The 20,350-nt window shown below is 34.1% G+C and overlaps 1 protein-coding gene across 6 annotated transcripts in view; it reads left to right on the top strand.

Annotated features, from left to right (window-relative positions):
* FOCAD (focadhesin) overlaps positions 1 to 20,350 on the top strand; it is a 369,886-nt gene that overhangs the window by 14,615 nt on the left and 334,921 nt on the right. For 4 of the 6 annotated variants that reach the window (XM_074281856.1, XM_074281859.1, XM_074281857.1 and 1 more), the window contains exons 2-4: positions 1,139 to 1,224; positions 10,517 to 10,591; positions 13,377 to 13,531. In XM_074281856.1, the coding sequence (XP_074137957.1) occupies positions 1,168 to 1,224; positions 10,517 to 10,591; positions 13,377 to 13,531 (287 nt within the window). In that variant the 5' untranslated portion in view covers positions 1,139 to 1,167. Of the gene's footprint in view, positions 1 to 1,138; positions 1,225 to 4,985; positions 5,005 to 7,019; positions 7,254 to 10,516; positions 10,592 to 13,376; positions 13,532 to 20,350 lie in introns of those variants that run through there. The other 2 variants (XM_074281861.1, XM_074281862.1) reach the window with 2 other exon arrangements.

A 20,350-nucleotide genomic window follows, 5' to 3' on the forward strand; every position in this document is an offset into this window, starting at 1 on the left:
AAATATTTACAGCAACTTTTTTTCTGGTGGTAAAGAATTGGAAATTAAGAAGATGTCCATCACTTGGGGAATGTAATTTTTCTTGTGCAGAATGATAATTATAGAAATATGTAAGGAATTGCACATTTTAACATATGTTGGATTACTTGAAGAGAGGAGAGTAGAAGGAAGAGAGAGAAAAATTTAGAAAACAAGGTTTTGCAAGGGTGAATGTTGAAAACTATCTTTGCATGTATTTAGAAAATTTTAAAAAATTATTTTAAAAATTGATATGTTGATTTTCTTTTGAAAATCTTTGAGGACCTAGACATAACTGTCATAAAAGATGTCATTGAAAAAGTGTATAGTTAGAAAAAATGGGTGAGGAATGTAGTTAATGGGAATCAATATATGAAAGGGCTAGTTCAAAAGGTTCAAAAGGAATAAAAGAAGTAGTCCAGCAAATTAAGTAAATTCTCCTATGGAAACATTGTAGGGAAAAAGATTGAGAAGACTTATACAATATTATAAGCTATGGAGGGTTGTGGGGAGCAATATGTATCCAATGTAATTTCAGGCAGTCACATTGGGAGAAGAGTGGAAGAAATCAGAAAAAAGAATTTAGAGAAAGTATTTGAGATGGTTTTTAGTGGTAAGGAAGGTTAGCTTTCAGGCAAAGGACAAATCCTATGCAATGGCATGGTGGCAAGACTTGAGATTTTTTTGTCTTGGAAAATAGTAGATATGTTAGTTATCAAAGTAAAAATTTGACTGTGGAATTTGAGCAATTCTGTTGACTTTCACTTGAAAATGAAAATTCTACTTCATCTACTTTTTGTGGAAGTTTAAAAGTTTTTGTCTTATTCTATATTTTGCTACTTTGTCTTTTTTTCTTCTTAATAATGTGTAGTTGGCCCTTTAGGCATTAGTATTTCTGTTTTAGTATTACTAAATATCAGAGAGTTACTCTGAGTGAGGGCATTGATTTCAGCCCTGTAAAACTCAAGTGGTTAATAAGAATGAGCATGTCAAGTGTTTAAGTGTCTTCTGAATGAGTTCCTTTATTAATTTAGGGTTATGGGTTTTTCCTCATACGTGTATTTAATTTGCCATGAGTTCTTTTTTTTAGTACTAATAAGTATTCTCTTATCTTTTGCAGGTTCTCTCTATCTTGTATGATAAGCAAAAATGTCAGAGGATATAAAGAAAAGGTTTGAGTTTCCTAATTCTCTTATCCAGTCACAGGTAATTATCTTGTTGACAACCTATAAATTTTACTGCTATGTTGATTTAACTTTTGAATTTTTGACTTTTAAATGATTTTGCCTTATAAACACTTCTTTTAAAAATAATTAAAAAGTCAAAATTAAAATTACGAGATGATTCATTAGAAACACACTACCTAAGGATAATTGTCTGAGACAGATTGCTTTCCCTGGATTCTCTTGTTATATCACAATTCCCTTCTTAGCACACTAGAATCTGATTAATGTACATTTCCTCTGAAAATAGTAATATTTAAAATATTTTTGTCCTAAGTAGATAATAAGAAAGTAAGTAATTTTTTGGTGATTTTTTTATTTTTTAAAAAGCAAACTTAAGTAGTCTATGAAGGACTGAGTTTTTGATCTATTCTTAATGTCTTAATATTCTTTATTTGTGGTATTATACAAAAAGAATTACTTTTCAGAATGACCTTTGTGAAACCATGTGAAGTTTAAAAAAAATTTTTTTTCTGATTATACATGTATATTAATTTTTAAAAAATACACATTTCTTTATGAATCATGTTATGAATCATGAAAAAATCAGAACAAAAGGGAAAAACCATGAGAGGAAAAAAAGAAAAAATAAAAACCATAAAGTGAAACATTTCATGTGTTGTTTTTACATTCAGCATATGTTCAGTGTTTTTACTGGTCCTGGGTCAGTACTGTAACATTTCTTTATTCTCTGTGAGGTCTCTCATTTCCCTCTCAACACCACTTAATTCTCTCATCAGAGTTCTTTCTGATTCTCTTCAGATGGGGATGCAGGTTATACTTGTCCTCTCTACTCTGCTGCCTGTATAATAATAATAATAATAATAATAATAATAATAATAATAACAACAGCCCTTTTCAGATTTTCTAAAGGTTTTTTGTTTCTAGTTGACATAAGTGAATGAACAGATTTAAAATATTAAAATAGAACAAGCATAAGAAGTCTTTAAGACTTGTGGGTCTTCCTTCTTTTATGGGTAATTCAGATAAGACCCAGGACCTTTTCACGAATCCATCTCTTTGTTCTTGGTTAGGAGTTAGTCTTCTTGTAAAGGAATCAAAAATATAAGGAGAGAAAAAAAGTATCCCAAACTAAGTAAAAATTTAGTCTCATATTGGTTAATTAGTAGAAAACTTTTGAAACCACCTGATCTTCCTGTTTTGTTTTTGCTGTTGTTTATTTGCTTTTTATTATTTCGGGGAGATTATGATTGTAAAAAACTTTCATTTCATTTTTATTTATCTTCATTTGTTCTTAGAGTTATAAGGACTTTAAAAAATATTATATTGTTAATTTAAAAATAAAAAAGTGACAGTGTTATCACTTCTTAATGATTGCCCCTCCTCCCTACTTCCACCTCATGCCTTATGATTGAGAAAATACAGTGAACTAAAATCTACACATTGACCATAAACTAATAGTGACACCTAGTAACACTCTGTCCACTGCTGAAAGGAAACAAGACCACACTCTCATTAGTCTTCTGAAGTCATAATTGGTTAGAGAATTTCTCAAATTCATTTTTTTCATTTTTTTGTTCCATTTCACATTATTATGATTATTATGTAAAATTGTTTTTCTGATTCTTCTCACTTTCACTGTAAACATTCAGACAAGGCTTCCTTGGTTTTTATGAATCCCTTGTGGTCTAAATCTAATCATGTCTGTTCATTATTTGGCTAAAAGTCTTCCAGCCATTAGTTTACATTTTTTTTTTGTGTGTGAATATTTATGTTTAGGTCACAAAATACATCTGAAAACTTATTGTAGAACACAGTGTGAGATTTTGGTCTAAACCTAATTCCTGTCAGTGTGTTTTCTAATTATCCCAGAAAATTCTTGTTAAAAAGGGAAACTACTCTCAATAGTTTTGTATTTGGGGTTTTATTGGATGGCATTACATTTGTTTTGCTCCTGGGTTGTAACATTTGATTTGTAACCCTGACCAAGGTTCTTTGACTCCAACTGTAAGTAGATTTATATTGCTAATGCATTCCAGCAAGCATTTATTAAGCACCTTCCTATATACTAGGCACTTGGGATAGAAAGACAAAAATTAGGGAGGGAAGAAGGATCGAAAAACAACAGATTTTTTCTCTGAAGGACCTAAAAATTTTATTGAAGAGTTTAGGGTTTTGTTTTTTGTTTTTGTTTTTGTTTTTAATTTTAGTCCCATCTCAGACTTTGGGTTATATTCTACTTTCTTTCTGCAGCTTGTTTTAGTATTCTTGGATTTTTCCTTTGGTCCTTGCCTTCCTGGATGGAAGGAAAAAGTGCTTCCATATGAGATCCCTAGAGAGAGTTTCCTCTGGGTTTCAGTTACTACCTTGTTTGCTTCCTTTTGCTTCTTTTCTGGAAAAGATTAATAGTCTAGGGCTCAGAAGTCTTAAATTCTCTTGTGACCCATTTTTTGATCTAAACTAGTTGTTGTTCAGTCTCATCCAGCTCTTCTGACCCCATTTTGGGGTTTTTCTTGGCAATGATACACTGGAGTAGTTTCCCACTTCCTTCTTCAGCTCATGCTATAAATGAGGAAATTGAGGTAATCAAGATTGAGTGACTTGTGCAGGGTCACAGAAATAGTGTCTGAGGCTAGATTTGAACTAAGGAAGAGGAGCCTTTCTAACTCCAGGCCTGGCACTTCGTCACTGTGCCACCTGGCTGTTCCTGGCTAAAAAAATTATGATGTCATGGGTTTTTTCCCCCCTTTTGGCCTGATTTTTCTTGCACAACATAACAAATATGGAAATATGTTTGAAGAATTGTGCACGTTTGACCTGTATCAGATTGCTTCCTGTCTTGGTTGGGAGGATACATAAAGGAGGGAAGGAGAAGAATTTGGAACACAGGATCTTAAAGAAAATGAATTTTAAAAGCTATTTTACAAGTATTTGGAAAATAAAATACTATTTTATTTACTATTAAATTACTATTAAATACTATTTTTAAAAAAGAAAAATAAAATAGTGATGTTGACCTCAAATAGAAAACAGGACACCAGTATGGGACATATGACTCCTTGTAGGCCATATATCAACATAGAAAAAATCACATGTTAACATCTATGTTTCATTCTGCTTTTATTATTTTGTTAAAGATTTTTCAGCTTTACTTTAATCTGGCTTGGGGAACATTACGGAGTCTCATAGGGAAACATGTGGTTTGTGGGGCCATATGTTTGAAACCCCTTTTTTTATTGCACATTGCACACTTTTACTTATTTATTTTAAAAAAAATAATAGCTTTTTATTTTTAAAATACGTGCAAAAGTAGTTTTCAACATTCACCCTTGCAAAACCTTGTGTTCTGAATTTTCCTCCCTTTCTTTTCCCCATTCTCCTCCCCTAGATAGTAAGTAATTCAATGTAGGTTAAACATCTGCAATTCTTCTAAACATTTCCACATTTATCTGCACAAGAAAAATTAGATCAAAAAGGGGAAAATATGAGAAAGAAAAAAACAAACAACCAAACAACAACAAAAAGGTGAAAATACTATGTTGTGATTCACATTTCAGTCCCTTAGTTTTCATGGCTATGAGTCATAATTTTTACTTTCTGGGTTCTCTCCAAAACTTTGCCTATATGTACTGCATAATTTTTCCTTCTTTCCTTCCCTTGAGTTTCAGTCGCTGTAAATTACAACAAAAAAAAAATCTATTATTCATGCCTTAAACAGTTTACAGTTTGAGAGGAAATTGTCCTTGCATTCTGAGATCATGAAAAAGTCCTGAATCTTACATAATTGACACATTGAATTAAGGTAATTATATTACATCTACCTGAAAGGAAAAAAGCTCACAATTTTAAAAGATTTACTAGAATAGTTCTCTGTAACCCTTAGGATTTCATGTTCTATATAGCATGATTCAAGTGGAACTCTAACAGGAAAGAAGAACAGCCTGACTCATTAATGTGGTCACGGCAGAGTGGTAATCACCAAAATTTTTTGTTTGTGTAAATCCACACTTTTACTATATGTATATTAATTTATCTGTGGATTATATTATCCAATACTGTACTAATTATGGACATTATAGAACTCAGAAATAGAAATTTTCAAAGCACGAGATGAAGATAAAATAACATTTTATCCTTGAGTTACTAGATTGTGATTAGAGTTTATTAAGTAGGAGAATGAAGTAATTAAGCTTGTGCTTTAAGAAGGTCATTTCTTAAATGGGGGATGCACTCCAGAAGGGAAACACTTGAGGTAGAGGGATTAAATAGAAAGCTATTGTGATAGTACAGGTAGGAGGTGCTAAAGGTTGTATAAGTAGAGACAAGAGACATATCAAAGAGATTGTGAAGGTGGGGAGGTGAAATGAATGAAAAGAACAAACGCCACATTTCTAGTCTTTGCCCCAAAGTTCAGAGCTTTCCTTTAGAGAGGTGTCTACCAAAATCACAATCTCATTTAGGATATTGGATATGTTTTGAGGCATGGAAACAGATGGGCAGATCCTTTCTATGATTGATAGCTGAACAGTTGATGTTTTATATCAAAGTCTTGATGTAGTGTTTGAAAAAAAATCTATAAAATAATTATAAATTATATGTCACTCCTAATTTCTGAGGTAGAATAATTTGAGAAGATTCTCTAAACTAAATCAAGATAAATACTCTGATATTTGGTGATTTCATTTTAAAATTTGGAAAAGAAGGGGAAATGTATGAAACCATGAATAAGGACAAATCAATAGAGGGAACAAAGGCTTGTAGGTGACCCAGAAGCCTCATGTCTTTTATATCATGAGCATATTCTTTGAGAAAAGCATTGATGTTGACACCCTGTAGCATCATACCCCCTGCTCCTGCGAGTTGATTATATTTGAACTGTCTGTAAAAGATTTGTCATTGATTTGGATTTATCCCTGAATCAGTTGTCTGTGTAGTGAGATAACCAATTTGTCAGAAGTAAAATCAGAATTCGTAAAAGGCAATAAGGAATTTTAAGAAAATGAGAGTAAGGGGCAGCTAGGTGGTCCAGTGGATAGAGCACCAGCCCTGAAGCCAGGAAGACTTGAATTCAAATCTGGCCTCAGATACTTATCACTCCCTGACTGTGTGACCCTGGGCAAGTCACTTAACCCCAATTGCCTCAGGAAAAAAAAAAGAGAGAGAGAGAGAGAATGAACAAAAAGATTGGACTTAAAACAATTGACTGGCAAAAATTGGAAGTGGACAAAGAAACTAAAAAAGTTTCAAAGCTTTAAATAACTATAACTATATATATATATATATATGTAAGGCTTTGAGGTTTGCAAAGCATTTTACACATATTATATCATTTAATCCTAAAGATTATTGCTATTATTATCTTCATTTTGCAAATGAGGAAACCAATTAAAGGTTAAATGACTTTTGCAGGGTCACAGACCTAGTAAAAGTGTGAGGTAGGATTTAAATTCAGATCTTCCCGATAACAAGTCCAGCATTCCACCCACTGTACTTTCCATCTGCCTATGCTTATCTAAGGCAGCAAACACATGCTTTTGTTGCCAGTGGAGTATAGTCAGAGGCTTCACAGGGTGAGAATTAAAGTTTGTAAAATTTTGGTAGGAAGACTAAATGATGTTTGTGAGCAGTATCACTTCAAAAAGCAGACAAGCAGTGAAAGGCAAAAAACAATATAAAAGATGGGTTGGCAGAAAATTTGACAAAATAGAGACATTCTAAAGATATTTAAGGGCAGAAATGGATGGAGGACAAAAAACAAACGAAAAATGGAAAACGTGTTAAAAATGACAACGAACTTTTTTTTTTTTTTCCACTAAGGACAGTATTACCACTATGACATCACAGATCCAGATGTGCTTATTGGGAGATAAGACTGATACTAAAGAGAAAGACTGGGAAAAGCAGCTGCCATTGACCATATAAATAGAGCAAGATCTATGCTGGATGCTTCACAGTTGTGAGGGTGTTGAGAGATTGATATGAGATAACTGAAAAAAGGAGATGGTAAATGTACAGATAAAAATTCTGACATCTTCCTAATATTGAAAAAAGGTGAGGAAGAGAACAGTAAATAACTACTGACCTGTATTTCTCTTAATCTACCAGCTAAACAAAATCTTAATGAGCCCTCTATATAAATGGAGGGCATCGCTAGCAAGGTACAAATAGGCTTTCATGAATAATATTTAAAAATGAACTACATCTTTATCATGTCATGAAGAATCGATGTAGAGCCTGTAAGAACCACTGTGTTTATTGTTTGCTGGCTATAAAAAAGGTATTTTATTTGGCAGCATTATATGGTACAATATATACTTTTCAACAAAGCATCTCCAATTTATAAATTAAAATCATCCAAGATCCCATGATCTTTAATTTAACAAGAGAAATATGATCAGCGATCTTCTGATCATAAAAATTAGGCAAGGAATAAAATATGGTGATGTATGCTTACCAAAGAAATATGATCAATGATTCTCTGATCATAAAAATCAGGTAAGGAATAAAACATGGGGATGCATATTTTTCAAAGGTTTGTCATTCTGATGGAAGAGATGTAGTATAAAGTAGTTTTGAGAAGGAATTCTCAGAGAATGGTGAAGTTCTCCAGATCCTCCTATTTGCAGATGACTGCACTGATTGTATTTAGTCATTTTAGGTTACAGACCTCCTAGATCTGAAGTCACTTAATGGAATTTGGCCTGAGCATCTGCATAGGAAAGTCCTTGTTGACAAAGAATGTCTATTGCCCAGTTTAACATGTATTCAGATGGACAGCCTATAGAGCTTGTTCATCAGTTTGTAAAACTGGGACAGACAGGACAGATGAATAATAATTTGAGCTGAGGATTTCATAGGAGAGGAGCAGGCTAAGTTACCCTTAGAACATTGCAGGCTCCATCAGAAACACCATGCTTATCATGAAAGCAAAGGCTTAGCTTTTTAATAATATAATACTATTGTTGCTGTATGGCAGCAAGAGATGGAATGTAACTGTCTCTGAAGAGTTAAAAATTAATATTCTAAAAACAATGGAAAGAAGCCTAGTAAATGTGAGCAGGCGGCAACATGTAACCAGTGAAGAATTTTGAAGAATGAGAATAAAAGGAATTGTTCACTAGGAAGAGAAGATGAGCTAATGGGATGGTCAGGGCAAGAGACCGCAGATGCAGAGCCAAAGTACTCTGCACTATCTGCAGGGAGAATTGAAGAGAGCTTCTAATATTTGCAATGGAACCCTTGGAATGCTTGTTTTATTCCATAAATTAAAAATAAAATACTTGGGAAAAAATACCTGTACAAGAATTCTAAAGCATGAGCAGTCAAAGATGGAGTGATTTGCATGTTTGCAAGAAACTTTCAAATTGGTGAGATCATAGACCCATCTGAAGATTTGAGTTCTTTAATTATGGTTTTATTTTTCAGTCTTATGATTTTCCCTGATCCTCTCTCTATCCAGTCCAGTCTAATAAATATCCCTCCCTCCCTCAATTAAAAAACATTCAATGACAAGTACTATGCTTGCATCTAGGTTATACAAAGACAGGAATGACAACAGCCTTCAACTAGCTATGTTCTAGTAGTCCTTCAGACAAACTGATATTTTTTATTGTGCAAATCTGATAATCATACTCCTTTTCAAAAGCTTGCATTTGTTCCCTATTACTTATGGAGTAAAAAAAGAGACTATAGAACTCTGGCCTTCTAGGTCTTCTGTGTCTTGGCTTCCAGCCTTATTTTATACTCCTCCCCTTCCTGTAGTCTACCTTATCACCACTAGCCTCTTTGCCCTGGATATGTCTCCTTGGGATCTCTTTAGGAAATTCTTGGTCTAGAATTCTGTTTTTGAGGTACCTAGGCTCCTTACTCCTGACTTCTTTCCTCACTTTCTGTGCATTTCCACTTTGCTGATATAGTTGAGATGATGCAACTGTTTTGTCCTATCTTTGAATTCCTAAGTCCCTGATCTGGACCAATATTCATTGGCTTGATGAAGGCCCAGGCAATGTTTATTTCACTATTCGTGCTCTTTTTTTATCCCCTTCTTATTTTCTTGCCATATACTCTGCTTTCCAGCTTCCTCTTCCCTCATGAGAATGTAAGATCCTTTAGTATAGATGACGTCCTTTTTGGTTGTATTTTTGTCTTTTCTGTTTAGCATGGTGCCTGGAACATAATAAGTGCATAACAAGTCCTTCTCTTCCTCCCTCCCTCCCTCTTCCTTCCCTTTCTTCCTTCCTTTCTTCCCTCCCTCCCTCCCTTTTCTTCCTCCCTCTTTTCCTTCTCTCCCTCCCACCCTTACTTCCCTCTCTGCCTCTTTCTTTTCTTTCCCTCCTTCCTTTGCTTTCTTTCTCTCCTTCCCTCTCTCCCCCTAAATAATTATTTTGTATATTTTTCATAATATTTTATCTCAAGCTCTTCATTATACTTAACCTAATCCTGCCTTGTATCATAATTTTCATAAATGCCTTTAGCTATACTGCCTTCCTACCCCCAGTAGATTCTGTGTTGTAAATGATGTCTGATTTTTCATCTTTGTCTTGATTATTACAGTAATTTGCAGATGGTAGACACTGTTATTTGTTATGAATTGGTTCAAGTTTTTGTTGGCTTAAGATACCAAGAATTTTCTGGGCAGTTTTATGAAGGGCAGAGTAAAATGAAAACTATATTTATATCATGACCACATTTAGTAATACTTAAGAGTTGACATTTGCTAACAAGATGGATTCTCTTCTGTCTGAAATACATGTTTAATGGTTCTGTGATGATAAATCAATTTTACAATGTACTTTCTAACCCTAAAAATAATAATAACAATCCAGCACTTAAACAGTTTTAAAGTGATTTACATAGATTACATGTTTCAAGCCTCACAACAACCCTATGAGCTGAGTATCATGGGTAGTAGTAGTATAACCATTTTATAGAAGAAGCCAAGGTTCAGAAAAAAATTAAAGGACTTATTTATGTGTATATATATATATATACATACATATATATGTATGTGTATATATATACACATATATATGTGTATATATATATATATATATATGTGTGTGTATATATATATACACATATATATGTATGTGTATATATATATATATACACATATATATGTATATATACATATATATGTGTGTGTATATATATATATATATATAAAAACTTGTTCTCATCATGTCCGGTGTCATTTGAAGCCTAATTCTATGTCCAGTATTCCACTGTACTTTTATGTACTCCACTTATTTTAGATAAGAAAAACACTTGGGAAGAACTTCTTTGTTAATTAGATTTATTTACTTGTTTTCTAGGCTGTAGGTCACCTTATTGCTGCAGTACTGAAGGAAAATAGTTCATCTGAAAAGATCAGCCAATCTACAAATCAGGTCTGTGTTGAACTTTATTTTTTATTTTACTTCTTTTATTGGTCTTTACTATGTAGTTCTAGTGTATCCTTTGCTGTTTGGGAGATGGTAAATGTGACTAAATAAAGACTCATTGCTCAGTTTTTCAACTTTTGTTGTGAGAAGGTATATTTATGATCATGCTTAAACATTGATAAAACAACGATAATAATAGGAAATCCATTTGGAGGTTGGCTTCAGAAAATACAATCCATTAAACATTTATTAAGTGCTTGCTATATGCAGGACACTATGCTGGATGCAGGGAGATACACAAACAAAACAAAACAAAATCAAGAGCTTTTATTTGACTTGGAGGGAGGAAGTGATATTGGTGATGAATTGAACATGTAAATAGATAATTATACACAGGATTGTTTCAAGGGGAAGGGAGATCAGGGAAGGCTTCCCCGTAAGAAATGGTTCATGAGCATTGAAGGAAGATGCTAGGGATTTTAAGGAATGTAGAGGTGCCTGAGGTGAGGAAAAGGAAACTGCATTTCAGGGGTGGGAGACAGTGTCCAAAAAGAATTCTCAGAAATATTAAATGACTTACCTGTAAAAACAGGGTCAGTGATGAACTTAGACTCTACTTATGTGTTCTTTTCCATGCTGTGATAACATTCTGCTCTTTCAGAGCTGGGTGTAAACCTGACTGGCATTGTTTGTGACTGATTAGCTTGCTCCCTGTAAGAGAGTTGCATTTTATGAACCTAGACTTTCATATAATCCCATCCTGTCTGTCTGAATTTGTATCAATTTCAAGAAATTTCATTCAACAGATATATATGTATGCACATATGTGTATATATGTGTATATGTACACCTACCATATATAGCATGATATAGTGTAGCCAGGTATATGCTGATAAATGTTTTAAAATTGACTTTTTGGAGGGGAAGGCAAGAAGAGAAAATATGACACATTCCTAAAGTATAATTTGAATTTTTAACATTTTCTCTATCACTTTTTTGAGACTAGCCCCTTAACATAATTTAAGCCTTGATTTCTAGTGTTTGTCTAATTCTGAGGTGTAAATGGTCACATTGGAAATTTAATAGTGGGCTCTTTAAAGACATTATGAATTGGCTCCAACACACCTCTGAATAATGTAGTTCTCAAAGTGTGTTATACAGACACCTTTCTTCCAGGGATTATCAAGGTCAGAACTATTGTCATAATAATATGAAGACGTTGTTTACCTATTTAAATATTTTCTCCTTTCCCAGTTATCTATCTGTGTGAGGCTGGTTTTTCTTCATATATTTTAGTTAGAACAGCATATTCTAATAGATTGAATTCAGAAGCAAATATTGATATTCATCTGTCTTTTAAGGCAGATATGAAGAAAATTTGCTAAAATATGTGAAGCATTGTTTCTCATTACTATGTCTGTATATACATGCATATATATAAGAATGTATGTTTTTAAAGTATTGTTTATGTTAACATGTAAATTTATTGTTATATTTATTTATTTTTTCTTTTTCTAAAATTTTCTTTTTCTTTTCTTTTTCTTTTTTTAAAGCTTTTTATTTTTCAAAACATATGAGTGGACAATTCTTCAACATTAGCCCTTGCAAAACCTTGTGCTCCAGTTTTATCCCCTCTCCCCATGCCCTCCCTAGGTGGCAAGTAGTCTAATATATGTTAAACATGGTAGAAATAAATATATGTTAAACCCTTATTGTTATATTTAAATGAAGGAATACATATTTAAAATTTCTGTCAAATTTAATTTTGTATGTGGTCACTATTAATGGCCATAACTCATGTAAATAAAAGTTTTGTGGGGAAGTTGTTAATAATTTTAAAGAGTGTGATGTGGTCCTGTGACCAAAAAGTTTGACTACCACTCAAGTAATGAATAGAGAGAGGGTTAGTCTCTAAACCAGAAAAACCTGGATGCAAATCCTGTGCATGATACATTTTAGTTTTGTTACTTTGACAGGTCACTTGACCTCTCAGTGTTCTGGTCTTATCTTTGACTGTATAGGTTTTAGGGAAGCTGCCAACTTGCATTACTAAAAAGTTTACTTATTCAGGAGATCCCTCTACCAGTGAAATCATAGATATATGGTCCTTTTTCTTTTTCTTATTCCCTTTTTATATAAACCGATTGTGCTTGGCATTCTGGAGATCTGAAAAAGAATAGGACTTGGTTTCCATTCTCATGGAACTTATATTTTAAAAGGGAATATAAAATGTGTTCCCAGAAACTTCTCCTGCATTGTATAATTTATAGGTACTATGAGAAATGTACAAAGTATCCTGAATCAGTGAAGGAAATTCTGAGTCTTCAACAGGGAGAGTATTTGAAACAGCTGGAATGGGATCATTGAAGGAATGAGGAAATGGCATTCTAGATAGTAGGAGTAGAAGCAATTGAACAAAAGTGGGGAGCCACAGGGTGTTTTGGGCATTCATAGAGAGACAATGGAGTAAAAAAGAATAGGAAGAGATAATAATGGCTTTAGTTGTTGTGGTCAAAATTAATTCAGGTAAGAGACTCCTGCTTTATGAATTTGAATCTGCTTATTTTTGGAAAAATGTTTTGCTGTTGATGGATCAATATTATTGATTTTGTTATTTGTTAACATTTATTAAACTCCTACTGTGTGTTAGACACTGTGCTGAGTACTGGAACAAAAGACGGTTCCTGCCCTTGCTTAGGAATAAGTGGTAGGGAGGATGGTACAATGCATGCACATGAATGCATATGAGCTGTTCACCAGACATCATTTGGAAATGTTCTTTGGATTTCAGACTCCTGCTTTGAATCTCTTGTGGGAGAAGTGTTGCAGTGACAATGTTGTGGTCCGAACTGCCTGCTGTGAGGGTCTGGTGGCACTTGTTGTACAGAATCATGCTGAGTTCACTTATGTTCTTAATGGGATACTCAACCTTATTCCTTCAACCAGGTATTTTTTCTCTGTAATTGATTCCTTAAGCTTCTTATTTCAATTATTAAAAAAAAAAAGACAGTGGTCCATATTAAATCTGGCCATATTGACTGTTTCTCTCTCTCTCTCTTTTTTTTCCTCCTTTGTGTAGATGTGATATCTTTTACAGTAGAGGTTCATTAATTTGCTACTCAGTTTTGGAATTTGTGATCATTGGAGAGGAGCTTGGGCTAAATTTTCTAATTGTGAGACCCATAAGAAAATTTTTTTTTCTGAACAAAAACCACATATGAAATTACAAGAGGAATCAATATCCCAGAAAGCATTCATATATGCATTTGCCAGACACTTTATATCTAGCTACATACTTGGAAGTAGTCTTATTTACAAATTTGAAAATAGTATTGCTTTGTGTCTTTAAAAAGTCATGTTAATTATAAATGATTCTTTGTTGCTTTATCAAAGTCACTGCTTTGTTTAGCCATACTTTGTCCACTTTTGGTATTTCTGAAAGTGTTAGTAGTAATGATAATAACAATTAATTTTTGTCTGTAGACTTAAAGTTTTCATGGAATGTTACATGTACTGTTTGAGCCTCCCAAAAATCCTGTAATTCAGAATACGTTGTATATACTCCTCATTTTACAGATGAGGAATCTGAGTCTGATAGAAGTTGTGACTTGCTTAGGAATATAATCATACTAAGTCAAGTATGGTTATACCTGTATATTATATGGTTATACTAAGTCAGGACTTAAACTTAGTTATCCTAAGCCCAAGAGTAGCAGACTTCCAATAATATATAAGTTCTTTGAAAGTATACTATAATTCCAAGTGCCTTTTCTGATTGTTTCAATTAAATATAGTTTTGTGGTGTGTATGTTTGTTCATGTGAAATGTATACTATCTACCAAGTTATAGAGAGATTGTAAGATTTATTAATGGAAGGAATACCCATGCCCGTGAAATATGTGGTTTTAAAATGAAATATTAATACTCATACTAGAGCCATAAAGTTTCCAAAACTTTTTATATATTCACAAGAACCCTGAGAGGTGGGTGCTATTATGGTCCTCATTTTAGAATTAAATAAACTGAGGCTTACTGAAGTAGTAAGGCACTGAAGCTGGGTTTGAACTTTGTTTTTCCTGACTCTAGATCTAGTTCTCTTGCAGCCTGAGAGTCATGGAATCTCAGGAGTTAAAGGAACTTTAGAGTAATATGTGCTTCATGCCTTCGGTTAATCAGAAATGAAGTTCTGACAATTTCCCCAAAAGGCCCTCAAGGAAAGGAAAAGTGCTGATCAATTGGTCTAGATGTAAGGCCCTGTACTAAGTATGGGGTATAAGATAAATAATCCTTACCCTGTTCCAAGGATAGGAGACAACATACACAAATTAGTAGGTCTGGAAGGTATGCTATGTGAATGAAGTATGGTTTGGGGAGATATTTTTCTAGCAGTGGATGGAAGGGGGAAGCTTCCTGGTGAAGGTGACATTTGACTGAGCCTTGGAGGAAACCAGTGATTCCGAGAGACTGCGGAAAGGAGGGAGGGGGCACATTTCAGATGTTTGGGACCCTGGGTGCTGAGGCATGGAGAGGAGAGCTCGAGTGTCATGGATGGAAAAGCACGTTCTTCTCTCTGACTCTAACATGGATCCTGAGGAGTTAATTAAATGAAAGAAGACTGGGAATCTAGGAAGGGGCTAGGTTGTGGAAAGTGTCCCACTGAGAAGTGTAAAACTTTGGCCATTTGATTTTAGATCTGTTTTTTGAGGCGATATGGAAGAAGAGACCTGTGTATCACATCATAACTTTGTTTTAGGAAAACTGCTTTGACTGCTAAATGAAGAATCAGTTGTCACAGAGAGAGGTTTTAGCGAGGGTGACCAAAAAGAAGGCTACTTCAGCAGTCCAGATGAGAGCTTTGAGGGCCTGCTAGCAAGGTCATGACTGTGAGAACAGAGGGCTTCAGGAGCTGAGCAGAAAGAACAGTTGGCCTGCTCACTTGACCTGATTAAAAGATGAGAAGGGAAGAAGAATGTAGCCAGAGTGGGCTGAGTGCTTACACAATTTTGACATGTAGAGGCGCCCTGTTGGGTGTTGGGCAGGACAGAGAATAAGATTTGGGAAGAATGAGACGAAGGGAGAGATGGATCAAGGAACTTTGGAGTTCTTGAACCACAGATGTGTGGAGTGTGACGGTGATGGCAGAATCCAAGGGGTGAGGGGAATGAGAGTTACAGGTCGGGGAAGGTGATGCAGTTGAGGAGAAGGAAGGGAACAGTTACATGTAGTTTCATGTCCCTCAGCATAAGGTCAGGAGTTTGGTTGTCTTGGGATAATAATGAGACACTGACCTTATTGAGAAAAAAGAGAGGGTCTTGGGTGGGGTCAGCAAAAACACCACAGTCTGAATTGAGTGGTGAATTTGACCCCTGAACAAGAGGAGATTGCCAAGTGATTGGTGGGAGAGTGTGAAAGTGCTAGGTCAGGGGATATGGAAGAAGGTACACCCTGTACAGGTGAGGCAGGCCTGAATGCTGGGTTCCTTTTCTTAATTATACAGAGTGTGTTTCAGAGGCCATAGTGAAAAGGGAGTGCAGATCTGAAGGGGAACATTGTGGGTATGATAGTATTGAGGTGAATAGGGATGAGGGAGCATGGTAGTAGGCGTTGGAATAATCTGAATTGCAGCCATGGGGAGGAGAGTTGATGGGATGAGAGATTGCTCACCAGTGGGAAATGATATTCCCTTTGCAAGCTCTTCCGAGAATTACCACTTAAGGCCTCTAGCTTTAACTAAGAGGGATAGAGACTGACCTTGTGATATCATTGGTATTACCCCCAGGTGAGGACATTACCTTTACTCTTGCAAGTCAGCACCAACAATGCAAGCTGTTGTCTTGCCTGGAGCTAAATGGCTTGCTGAGAGAGTACATGATCCAGTCTGTATAGTTCAGAGCCAGAATTGTACTTTACACCTGATCCAAGTCCCTCAAATTTCTGCTTAGGCCTATGAAACAATAACATATTTATGTAGTGCTTTTAAGTTTTATACAATACTCTCTTGCAAGGAAACCTGTAAAATAAAAAAGTCCTCATTTTACAGATGAAAAAAACTGACTTATCTGATATATACAGCCGATTAAAATTGTAGCTACGAATTGAGCCCAAGTCTTTTGTTGTGACATCAGGTTCACTGGGCTGGTTTACAATGTACCAACATGAAATTTGTAATGAATTAGTTTGTCTGTTTCTCAGAAACCCCCAGAATTGAACTTTGAGTCACTATGATTTTTTCATTGGCTTTCAGAAACTTGACCAAATTAAGTGGGTAGGATTGTAAGTAAGCATTTATTTGATGACTATTTTGTGCTAGGCACTGTGCTAACCATCAATTTTTGTTTTGTTTTGTTTTGTTTAAAATATTATCTCATTTGATCCCTATAACAACCTTGCAACGTAAGTGCAGGTATTATCCTCATTTTATAGTTGAGGAAAAACGAAGTAAACAAAAGTTAAATGACTTGTCTAGGGTTACTGAACTAGTGAATATCTGAATCTAGATTTGAACTCAGAGCTTTCTGGTTTCAGGCCTATCCTGTATCCATTGAACCACCTAGCTGCCCATAAGATTAAATCTCTATTTTGGAAGTAAGCTTGTTGTAGGAGTTTAATGATTGATAGAAGCAGAAAAAACTTCCTTTTAACTTTTTTTTTCTTTTAATAAGAATCTAAAGATAGAGTCACCTTTCATGTACAGATTGTCTGCTCCACAAAGGTTGGCTAATATTTTTGAATTCCTCTGAAGATAAAGATATACTACTTGTCCCCAGTCAGTGCTGTTTGTCTTTTAGTTTTTTTCATTCTCATCTAAGGTTGTACTTGTTATGTGGGGTTGTTTTGATCTTCTGGCTTGTTCACCTGAAATTGTATTATTATTTATTGTTAACAAGAGAACACATGATAGAGGTGACCATATTTGTTAAAGCTCTGCTTCTAGAAAGATTAGTTATGAAAAGTTCACCTGGTTTCTAAATGTATAACTTAATATTGTTCTGAACATTAAAGTAATTAAATAATTGCTGTCAGTGAAAGGCACAGAGGATAATAATAATGATATTAGTAAAGTTAATAGCTAGCATTTATATAACACCTAATGTCTGCCCAGCACTGAGCACATACAAATGTCTCATTTTATTCATGCAACAACTCTGGGAGGTAGATAATATTTTCATCCCTATTTTATAGAGGAGCAAACTAAAGGCCTAGAGACTTTAAGTGACTTACTTAGTGTATGTAGTGTTTACTACACATTTGAACTCAGACTTTCCTGGCTTCAGGCCCAGCATTCAGTTTACTGGTACCAAGCTCTCCTGGAAGTGTAATCCTGCCCCTTCTATGCCCTTGCAGTGATCTAAAAAGGGCATTAGATTGAAAAATGATCAACAAATCCTAAGAGAAGCATTAGTAAGCCTCTGAATCCAGTGTAGGATTACACAGAAAAGATAGAAACCCTGAAAGAGAGGGACTGGTAATAATTCCAGCATGAGTCTGGCCGAACAGGTTAGAAGATCAAAGTAACACTGTGACCTTAGGGGGAATGAGAGCTTTATAGGGAGTGAAAGACTATAATAATACCCAGACTATAGATAGACATCTAGGTAGAACTAACTGAGGACAATGAAGTTTGTAAAACTTCTTTTTTTTTAAAATTATATTTTATTTTTTTCTAACTACATATAAAGAAAAATCTTAATGTTAATTTAAAAAATTGTTCCACATTTTTTCCCTTCTCCCTAATACAGTAAGCATTTTGATTTATATTTTATATATATATATATATATATATATATATATGTAATCACATAATACACATTTCCATATTAGTCATGTTCGGAAAGGTGAAATAGACCAAAAGAAAAACCCCACAAAATCATAACCAAATCATGGTATGTGAATGTAATAATATTAGTGACAATAGCAAACATTTATACATATACCTTTATATATTATTGTATATAGATAGTCATAGCATTTGTATAGGTAGAGCTCTTTAAGGATGCAAAGATCATCAGATCTTTGTGACAATGTTGGAAAGTAAAAGTAATTAATATCTCTCTTTTATGGATGAAGAAACTGAGGCAAATGAGAGTTTAAGTTACTTAACTAGGGTAACACAAATATTAAGTGTCTGAAGACAAAGTTAATTTCATATTTTCTTCTATCCAGGTTTAATGTGGTATCCATTGTGCCAAATTGTGTGTAGGAAATGATGAAAGGAAATGATAGTTTCAAAAAAAAAAAAACCTTTGGAAAGACTTCTATGTCTTAAATACAAAGTAAAAGGAGCAGAAGTAGGAGAACTATACAATAATGGTAATATTATAAAGAATAATAAGTTGGAAAAATTAAAAGACTGATCAACTCAATGTTTATTCAGGATTTTAGAATATAGGCTATAAAGTATGTTACCCACTTCTTTCATATGCATGATGAATTCATGATGAAGAATAACATAGATTTATAGACATATCCAATGTGGGAATTTGTGTTGCTTAACTATGTGTATTTGTTAAATTTGGGGAAGAAGGTGGGTTGAAAGAAAATAAATGCTTGTTAGTCAAAAAAAAATTTTTTTTAATGAGAAGGTAAATACTTTGGGATAAATGAAGAAGAGGATACTATCTATGATATCTCATAATTTGGGTGAATTGAGAACATTAAAATGGGGAGAGAGGGAGTATAAATCTATTTTCTATTCAATAAGCATTTTTAAGTGCCTATTATGTGGTAGGCATTGTGCCAAGTGCTAAATTTACAAAGAAAGATAAAAATATAGTTTCTGTTCTAAAAGAACTCACATTCTAATGGAGGAGATAGCCATTAACAACTACATGTATATGTAATATAGATACTGAGAGGATGGACAGTAATGTTACCAGTGGGGGAGGGCCTGGAAAGGCCTGCTGCAAGAGGTGAAATGTGAACTGATTCTTGAAGGAAACTAGGATATGTGTACACATGCCTTTGCCATACACATATGTGTGTATGTATGTATATGTATCAGCTGTACATGACACCTTTACAAATTTTGACTGTGTGCCAGAGCATGAAAAATCTCAAAATAAATGTAAGAAAGCAGAAATATTGAGTATATCCTGTATTGTCACAGTGTCATTGTCACAAATGTAATCAGTACAGACCCTTTGAGGAAAATTTTTTATTTTAAATGTAGAATGAATCATTTAATGCTAAAAGCAATAGACCAGAAAACAAATCATCAAAACGATAGATGAATTTCATTGTAGAAAATGTCAGGTTCTCATATGTATCTACACTTTTGCGATCTGAGCCAAGATAATCTTAAGGGAAAACTTATGTTACTGTACACTTTAATCAACTGATATTGACAAAAAGAGGCTATGGTTAATATTTGCATCTGCTTTGTGAGACTTTGCTAACTTGTTACAAGAGGGAGGATTTTTGTTTTTTATTTGAAGTGGGAAGTGGGAGATTGGGTACAAGATGAGGGGTAGTTTTTAGCAAAACAAAAAAGATAGTACTTCAAGAAACCTTTTGATTAAAAAGGCACAGAAGAAAACAGAACTATGTTTAAAGATTTAATAGGCAAAGTCGGTTACTTAACCGGGAAATGTAAGTATGTGAAAAAACTCAAAACAAGAATATACAGTATAAAATTCCTGGCTTCTTAGTTAATTTCTCTTCTTCTTTCTTTCTTTCTTTCTTTCTTTCTTTCTTTTCTTTCTTTCTTTCTTTCTTTCTTTCTTTCTTTCTTTCTTTCTTTCTTTCTTTCCTTCCTTCCTTCCTTCC

Source organism: Sminthopsis crassicaudata, chromosome 1 (assembly GCF_048593235.1).
Source record: "Sminthopsis crassicaudata isolate SCR6 chromosome 1, ASM4859323v1, whole genome shotgun sequence".
NCBI lineage: Eukaryota > Metazoa > Chordata > Mammalia > Dasyuromorphia > Dasyuridae > Sminthopsis > Sminthopsis crassicaudata.